The 9,218-nt window shown below is 41.9% G+C and overlaps 1 protein-coding gene across 3 annotated transcripts in view; it reads right to left on the bottom strand.

The window, feature by feature from the left end:
- Nucleotides 1–9,076, bottom strand: part of pask (PAS domain containing serine/threonine kinase) — a 13,265-nt gene extending 4,189 nt beyond the window's left edge. For 2 of the 3 annotated variants that reach the window (XM_010795351.1, XM_010795350.1), the window contains exons 1-15: nt 8,721–9,076; nt 7,455–7,676; nt 6,991–7,220; nt 6,719–6,889; nt 6,511–6,645; nt 6,267–6,401; nt 5,859–6,090; nt 4,909–5,060; nt 4,690–4,819; nt 4,035–4,206; nt 2,481–2,707; nt 2,166–2,289; nt 950–1,527; nt 714–856; nt 451–603 (exon numbers count right to left, since the gene is read on the bottom strand). In XM_010795351.1, the coding sequence (XP_010793653.1) occupies nt 451–603; nt 714–856; nt 950–1,527; nt 2,166–2,289; nt 2,481–2,707; nt 4,035–4,206; nt 4,690–4,819; nt 4,909–5,060; nt 5,859–6,090; nt 6,267–6,401; nt 6,511–6,645; nt 6,719–6,889; nt 6,991–7,220; nt 7,455–7,659 (2,787 nt within the window). In that variant the 5' untranslated portion in view covers nt 7,660–7,676; nt 8,721–9,076. The remainder of the gene's footprint in view (nt 1–450; nt 604–713; nt 857–949; nt 1,528–2,165; nt 2,290–2,480; nt 2,708–4,034; nt 4,207–4,689; nt 4,820–4,908; nt 5,061–5,858; nt 6,091–6,266; nt 6,402–6,510; nt 6,646–6,718; nt 6,890–6,990; nt 7,221–7,454; nt 7,677–8,720) is intronic. The other variant, XM_010795352.1, reaches the window with a different exon arrangement.
- Nucleotides 9,077–9,218: the final 142 nt, after the last annotated feature.

The raw sequence follows: 9,218 nt of genomic DNA, 5'->3' as shown, positions 1-9,218 counted from the left end.
ATAATAATAATAATAATAATAATATTGGGAGGGATGAAACCCTCTTTAATGGTCACACATGCAGAGCACACAGCACACACAGTGAAATGTGTTCTCTGCTTTTAACCCATCCTAGTACCAGGAGTCTAGTACTAGGAGCAGTGGGCAGCTAGTGGGCAGCTAGTGGGCAGCTAGTGGGCAGCTAGTGGGCAGCTAGTGTACAGCGCCCGGGGAGCAATGGGAGTGAGGGGGGAAGGGGGTAGTCCGGTGCCTTGCTCAAGGGCACCACGGCAGGGCAGGAGGTGAACTGGGACCTCTCCAAGTAGCAGTCCACACTCCATATTTAGGTCTGGTCGGGGACTTGAACCGGCGACCCTACGGCTCACAGTCCAATCTCCTACTGACTGAGCCACTGCCGGATATATACATGATTAGGATAGCTTTCTGAATGAATGTAAAAGGTTTTCTTACTTCTAGTCCATCACAGCGCCTTATTGCCCTCCAGACAAAACCAAAGGCTCCTTTACCCACAGCTTTAAGAGGCTGGTACACTTCTTCAAACTGTCCGTCACAGGCTCGAGACTGATCCAGGTCCATGGTGGTGTGTAAAGCATCCCCGATTCTCTGAAAGGAGGAAGGCAGTAAAGAATAAAAAACATGCAGAGTAACACTTTTGATATTTTAATAATATGAACCGGTGCCATCCTAACTTGTTATTAGAGTTTCTCACTCACCTCTCCAAGACTGGCTCCTGATTGGTTGTGCCGTGATCGATCTGTCTGCATGAGTGTCCCGGTCAGGCCAGGTCTCCTCATCCACACACAGAACATGGAGCTCCCATCAGGGAGGTCCGTCCTGCACACATCACACTGCACATCTGGAGAGAAAACAAGGTACCGGTTAAAGCCTTTTAGCTTTTTGAGGTGTAGATTTCTAAGGGAAATGGATGAACAGCTGGGATAGTACCAACCTACTCTTGTGCCATCTCTGTGGTAGCCACATCCTTCGTATCGGCCCTCAACTATCTGTGTTGTGTCCGAGGAAACGATGTGTCCGTTCCCCTTCCGTTTCTTAGGAGTAGATGTGGAAGGAATGTCCGTCGTGGACTGAGTCCCACCACTCATTGGCATGCAGAACGCCTGGCCCTTTTCTCTTGGAATTAAAGACAGAGCTCCCCACTGATCCTGCTCGCCCTGGTTGTTTTCTTCTCGTTCTGTACTTGCGTTTCTGGCTTCTACATCAGCGTTCCCAGGCTCCTCTTCGTGGTCGGACTCTACCACGCATGGGGAGGGGGTACGCAGGAGCTCGGCGGTGTCACAGGATATCATGGAGTGTTGGTTATCGTCAACGTACCCTCCGCCGCTGAGGAGCTCTACACTGGCGCTCAGATCTAAGTCGGCGAGGGCCCGGGTCACCAGATCCCCGCTGCTGTTCAGGTCCAGGAAGCAGCTGGCTGAGTCCACGATGTGTGCTGAACGAGAGTCCTCCGCCGGGCCCGGGTCAGAACCACAATGGCCGGCAAACTTTTCGCAGAAACCAGATGAAGACCTGGGAAATTGGGACAATACATTTTATTTATTTATTTAATCATTTATTTAACAGGGACAGTGCACATTAATGAACATTTCTGTAAATATGCCAGAGTTAGCCAAGAGGCTATTTTTCATCTGTAGTCCCTGGACAGATTTTAAAAGTCAACCTAAAACACATTTCATTTTAAACAAGTAAATACAATTCATTTAAAACATGCAACATACATTACTGGGATACTTAAATAAAACAAGTTAAAATACAGAACATTAAAACAAAACAAATTCATCAACAAATTGATGACAAAGAACTCCGACTGATGCCACTAGATTGGCAAATCCTCCCAGAAGTACATAAATAAATTCTGATGATGTTATTTAATCAAAAGGATATTCTGAAAATAGCGTGTCATTAACAAAAAGGGCTTAAGAGTTATATCAGTGGCTACTGGACTGTTATTGATGCAAGTGAAAAGTTATCCAGTCCAAAATAGATGTTAATACTTTGTGGTTATCATGGAAGGATTCAGGCATTTTCATACATCAAAAAATAGGCTGTTTAACAATAAAACATCAGATTGATTGATAACATGCAGAAGAAATGCTAAAATGTGGTCAATAAAATGTCTTTAGACTAAGAAATACTTCGACCATTACCTGCTCTCTAGGGAGATGACCTCAAAGCTGGAGTCCTGCAGGACAGAGGCACATGAGCGGGGGTCTTTCCCTACCTCAGGAGAGGGGTCATCACCTCTGCAAACAGCATGTCCACTCTGACTGTCTAAAGAGGTAGAAAAACAAACACAAAATATCAATACAGTTCTTATTAAAGACAAATCATCTCTAAAGTGTTATCTCGTTGGTGCTTTTGTTTACTGCTAATAAGAAATGACTCCACATAATGTGAAAACTGTAGTTTAGTTTTTGGGTTGCAAGGAAGAACTAGTTATTAACAGTTCAGCCACATCATACCTCGGACCCCCTTGATGACAGGATGATTCTTTTTCTGAACTTCACTGCTGTGCGGCTGTTGTCTGTGTGATGGTTCAGTGGGAACCAGAAAGTAAGTCTCTTCTTCCGGACGTTCCACCAAGGCAAATGTCTTGAGGAGTGCCTGAGTGGTATCTTTACTGTCCTGCTGGCTAGTGCAGAGAGCGACCTGGGCCGCCTCCTCCATCAGCTCTGTGGTGTCATCAGCCCTGAGGGAAGAACGGTTGGATTTGAATCTAAAGTATTTCAATACCAGTCTAATAAGAATTGAATTACATTTTGTTGTGATCACAAATGCAAACAAACAGATATGTTTAAACTTCTAGGAGATGTTGCTTATAATCAGTGCATTTATATCGGACTCAAAATAAAGCTGTGACACTATTTGTCCAACAGGTGGCAAGAGAGGGGAGCATTAATATATGAGTCTTCATCTTCCATTATCACAACAGGGTCATTTGTTGATGTTCTCAAAGACAGAACCGTTACAAAACAATAATCTGATCTCAGGTGATCTCTAAACCATTATGGACCGTATTAAACATTTAGAAAAGCCAAGGGATAAACATTGGGACGCTGTAGTTTACAGAGTGTCTCTACTGGCTGGTAAATACACAAAGAATAATACAAAGAACACAATAATATGGTCCACTAATAATCCTAATGTCTGCTGGCACATGGTTTTCTGTGCAGGTTAAACAAGGTTATGTTGTAGAAGTGTATTATGCTATAGGTTAGGGCTGCACGATATTGGAAAAAACTGACATTGCGATTTTCTTTCCCCCAGCGATATATATTGCGAAATGAAAACATATAGGGATTGAAGAAAAGACATTTTTTCCCCTAAAAACCATCCTTTCTTGAACTTTAATGCTATACAATTGGTATTTTTTTAACTATATTTAACCGGATGAAGGATTTTAGTCACGGACGTCTGGATCTTAAGTTATCAGAGCAACAAGCTGAGCTAGCTCGGTTAGCAGCACCGAACTGCCCTGGAGAAACACATGGAACTACTTNTGAACAGAGTGGGCGAGCTGACCAATCAGAGCACAGTGGGCTCACAGGGAGGGGGAGGTGGGGGGTGGCAGGAGCTCCAACAAGCCGTTTAGGACAGAGAGTGAATACACATAGCCTACTATACAGAGATGCTGTATGAGAAACCAGTGTGAGTTAGNGACGTGCGATTTAAAAAATAATTAGGCAAATTAACTCAAACACATCATGTTACAATTCTTTTGCTGCTTGCTACAAAAGGAAAACTTGCGCGGCTCTCATGTCAGGGGTACTTGAGTGAGTGACATGCAATGAGAGCCGCGCAAGTTTTCCTTTTGTAGCAAGCAGCAAAAGAATTGTAACATGATGTGTTTGAGTTAATTTGCCTAATTATTTTTTAAATCGCACGTCCTGCGTCCTGCATATCGCGATTATCGTCACGACACGATATATCGTGGAGCCCTACTATAGGTATATCAAGCCAGTGAGTAAAATAAACGTTCAGGTAGCATAGACAAGGACATTGGGATTGCTGCTTACATGAGGACTCGCGTGGAGGTGACAGCAGGAGGAGAAAGCGTTGACAAAGTGTTCCCCGGTTTCTCCAGCCTGCAGTCCGTCCCGGTGAAGATCCGTCCTCGGCCTCTGGAGGTTCTCTCCAGGACCGCCTGATGCACCATGGCCATGTCACCGGCCACCAGCGACGAGGGGTCTGAGGTTTAAGAGAGCGAAATAAATATTGAATCTAGCAGTTTAAACAAAAACCAAACAACATGAAAACACACAAGAGGATTATTAATAATATTATTCAATTGTTGTCAAATTGTGGATGTGCTGTGTGGCTGTTGGTTGTGGCATTGTTCTGTGTTTTGTGTTAAATGTGTGAAACTCAATAAAGAGTATTTATACCAACAAAAAAAAACACACAACGGGAATAAATCCAGAGCATGACATGTGAGGTGCATTTGGGAAAAAGGCCTAATTGGACAGTTTAGACAAATGAGATATTTTTATAACAAATTATTCTGTATGCTATTTTTGTATTCACAGTTTAGAGCAGGGTTGTTTTGGTCTGGCACTAACTAAGCCACCTCACCTTGAAGTTTGAAAACATATAGTAGACGTATTACTGCATTACTTGGATTGTGAAAAAGCTGCCACCTTGTACACATCACAAACACATTAAAATGCTCACCATATTTCCCTGATACTTTGGATGAGGCTTTACTTTGATCAGCCTCTTCTTGAGAATCAGAGAAGGAGATGGCCTTTCTGTCCGAGGCAGACATCCACCCGTAGAAGCCGGGCATCAGAAAAGTGACACTCTGTGGATGACAAATCAACAGAGACAGAAGTGAGATTTGTCCCGGTCGTCAATCCAAACAGCCTCGTTCAGACGGCCGTGTTGGCTGACCTTTCCCATCAGCTCGTCCTTGTCGTATCCGAACAGTCTGAGGGCGAGGTGGTTGTTGATGCTGTAGATGGAGCCGTCAGGGCAGAGCAGGAGGAGACCGCTGAGAGGAGCGAACGCCCAAACTGTTCCAGAGTACTCCAGCGCAGGGCCTTCTGGAAGAGTGGAGACGAGTGGAAATAGCACAAAATGTTACTAGCAGTTATTAGAAAGTGTATTAGTTAGCATATTGGAATGGTTAAAAATGCAAATACCTATTCATAATTGGTATGAGGATGCTATTCAACTAACACACACTACAGAGGGTGGACATGTAGAACATTAACTCTAAAAGTTGCTCAACTTTTATTTGTAGTATTAGTATTATTCTGCGTGATAGTGTATGAGCAGTCTTTTGCTCGTTCTCCTGTGAATAAGTGGGCTAACACGATTTACATGATTTTAAAAGTGTTATAATGTTTTAAATGCCATTGAAGAAGTACACACATTTTCTAAACTTCATAAAAAGGAACATTTAATTTTTATCTGATAAAATGTCAAATCACTAAATTTGGAGATGCATGGTTTTCATGATACTTGTCTTTTATTTTCATCTCGTATCGTACTAGTTTGTTAATGCATATGTATGTTTGGCATGATGAGGGGCCATTTCTCTTGACACAAAACAAATATTTTAATGTTGATAACTGGCATTTCAATAAAAACCCAGCTTTCTTGCAGTGCTTGACAGCTTCTTAAAATGGCCTTTACTTTGCAATAAAGGTTTTACATTATTGCTATTATTATTATTATTATTATTATCATTGTAGAAAAGGGTTTCCTGCAGGATGTTTAGTGCTTAAGAAGTATAACTAAGACAGTAGATAATGCATCCGTCTCTCCGGAAAATATATTGAGTTTTTTTTTAATTCCTCTTTGATCTAGCATTGTTTCTTTCAAACTGAACACCTTACCAGAGGATGGCTCTTCTGGATTTGAGCCTTCTGACTTGCACACAGATGAGTTGAGAGAAGAGAGCGGCTGATTGTCCGGTGTATGTGATCTTTTCAGACTCTCTGTTGGGCAGGTGAAACCAGTCCCATTGTTTTTGGGTCTCCCACATGCCACTGCACCCTGAAGTTTGACACACAGTGGGACTGATGCCCCCCCTCTGCTTTTCCCACAAACTTTCTGAACCCTCAGCATCTGAAAAAAAAAAAAATGAAGTTTAAAGATGACAGGCTTACAGAAATACCTGAGCTTAAAACGTTGAGGGATATCATGTTTTTTTTGCTCCTGAAAGGTCTGAGAAGCACACCGGTAAACAGAAACTTGAAAGCAAAGATTAAAAAAGGAGCTTCCCTTAGCTGAATGAGACTTACTTTTGGCAACGCATTACCGTGCAGAGGGATTTGTAAAGAGGGGATTAGCTCCTTCACAGACACCCCTTTTAACTCGTCTGGATGGTGGTATCCATGGAGATGGGCAAACGCCAAGTCACAGGTTAGGATGCTGCCCTAGAAATGACATTAAAAGTGAAGCAAAGCATGAGTTAGAGATGGTTATATATATTGCCAAGGAGCATTCAGTTGAAGAAAGCAGGAATTATTGTGAAAATGTCCTTACATCTTGTGAAAAGGACAGAACAGCTGACACCCTTTCCACACTCTCCATCATTACTAGCCACGGCTCCTGATCTTCTGACCATCTGTGGGAACACACTGACACCGGCACCTCTCCAGATGATGTCACAACATCCACCTACAGGATAGGTAGCATGTTATACCTTCAAACCACACACACTTAAGGGTTTCTTTTTTAGCATATTACTTACCACTTTTCCAGACACAGCGGCAACAGTTCCATCCACAAGCACAAAATCTTCTTCCAGCGCTTCTTCCAAGACCTGACTTGTTTTCTTCAAGATACAGGAAAGCTTTTTTCCAATCACTTCATTGGTGAGGCACTCAAACATTTTGCAGGCCTGTTCATTTGCTGACAATATCTGAAAAAGAAAGATAGACAAATGTACAGTGCATGCTTTAGTTGGAGTACTGACTAATTCTTCTTATCCCCCAATCGACACATTAAGAGCACGAACAGTACCTTTCTGGTTTTATGGTCAACCGTAAAAATGACTTTATGAGGGTTGATTGCAGATGGAGATTCAGACAGGCCAAAATCTTCAGAGATAAGCTGACTGAACAGGTTTTCCTCTGTCTCTGACACAGTGGCCGGGTGTGGCAGGGAAACAGCAGAAACTTGGGATCTAGGATGTAAACTAGAGATTTGGAGGTTTCTTGTTGCAACGGACGTGCAAACATCCACATTTTCACCTGCAAGGAAAACAAATATTTTTAATAAACACGCATTTTCTCTCATCTCACAAATAGGGTGGTTCAAATAGCTTGAAGGACCTCAAAAAAACAAACATGTTCAACTTACTTTAATCAAAACTGCAAATATACTGCTTGGTCACATTTGGTTGAGAATTGTTTTAAGGACAACCAATTGTTATGGCTGAATGTGTGTTGATTGATTGATCCTGTTACATCGTAAGTTACACTCACCTATCAAAGAACCACGATCATTCCGACGGTGCAAGGCCCAAAGGTTCTTCTTGTACATCGGTCTCTGAGAACATGGGTAGGACTTATTGAGGTCGAAGTCATCCTCCAGTAGAGCAGAGTAGAGGGCGGGCACCACACAGATAGTTTCTCCTTTAGCCCTGCTGCTGTGGCTGACCCCAAAACGAGCCTCAGATGACCAAGGCATTGCTCTTAGTTATCCAGCTGGGATTCACAAGGATTGACCCATAAAGAGAGAATTTAGGGATGGCAGCATTGTAAATGTGTGCTATTACAGGCTAGCAGAGGTGGGAGAAGTACTCAGAGATTGTACCTAAGTAAAAGTAAAAGTACCAGAGTGTATGAATACTCTGCTACACGTAAATGTCCTGCATTCAAAATGTTACTCAAGTAAAAGTACAGGGTATTATCACCAAAATATACTTATAGTACCAAAAGCAAAAGTACTCATTATGCAGATTGTTTCCATTTCAGAATAATATATATATTATATGTTTTGATTATAATCATTTACGCATTAATGTGTTGGGTTAAAGTGCAGCTAGTTCTAATGACTTTGTATGCTGCAGGGTAGATTGTGAATTTAGTTTACTCCAAGTGTAACTAAAGTCTGATTTAAGTGTTGATTGTATTCACATCATTAATCCAAATCTGTAAAGTAACTAATCAATCAATCAATGTTTATTTATAAAGCCCAATATCACAAATGTTACATTTGTCTCAGTGGACTTCACAGTTTGCACAGAATATCAGTATGACAATACGACACCCTCTGTCCTTAGACCCTCACATCGTACAAGGAAAAACTTCCGGAGAAAACCCACAGTTTAAAGGGAAAAATGGGAGAAACCTCAGGGAGAGCAACAGAGGAGGGATCCCTCTCCCAGGACGGACAGACGTGCAATAGATGCCGTGTGTAAATTGAAAAGATAATACATTTGCAACATGTACAATTTGCAACTAAAAGGTATTACATTAATTTAGTGGATTAAAAGTACACTATTTACCTTGCAATATTAGTGGAGTAGAAGTACCAAGTAGCAAAACATTAAAATACTCATGTAGAGTATCTCAACATTGTACATAGGTACAGCACTTGAGTAAATCTACGTAGTTACTTCACAGTTCACACCACTGCAGATTAGCTAATTACCACAGGTAGCCAACAGAGAAAATGTTCCAAGTTGATAACATTAGATTTGCTTGGTGTTGGCGTCTGATTTGTAAGAGTAAGTCCGAAACACTCACCTCAACACGTAAGAATAAACTCAGCAGCTTGTGTTTTCTGCCAGGCCACAGCAGCTTCAGTTGACGGTTGTTGACAAGGTAACGTTACCTCCCCTGAGCTTCCGGGCTAACTAGCCATCTGCTAACGTGAAACCAACAAAACGATGATGCCGTGCGGTGTTTGGATCGGAAATTACAGCGTCTATGCTGCAATTTTAACCACTGTATTCCAAATTGACGTTACCGTGGCGTGAGCACAACTTTGACACCATTCCAGCAGGTTAGTTGAGGTAGAAATAATGATATTTTTACTAATTCACGTAACGTTACTCGAGCAGTAGTTTTTGTAAACCGCGGGCTTCAAGCGGTAGCCGAGTAGATTCAAGGAAGTGCCTCGAAGCCAATCAAATGTCTCAACTCTGAACAAGGACACCTCATTGGATGATTTGCTAGAAACGCCCACCTTTGTATCCATAGAAACCGTGTAACAAAAACAATTTGATCTCGAACTTAATTTTG

Source organism: Notothenia coriiceps, unplaced genomic scaffold (assembly GCF_000735185.1).
Source record: "Notothenia coriiceps isolate Sejong01 unplaced genomic scaffold, NC01 NC01_scaffold00037246, whole genome shotgun sequence".
Lineage (NCBI taxonomy): Eukaryota > Metazoa > Chordata > Actinopteri > Perciformes > Nototheniidae > Notothenia > Notothenia coriiceps.
Note: the sequence above shows the minus strand (reverse complement) of the source record. Positions and strands in the feature narration are given on the sequence as shown.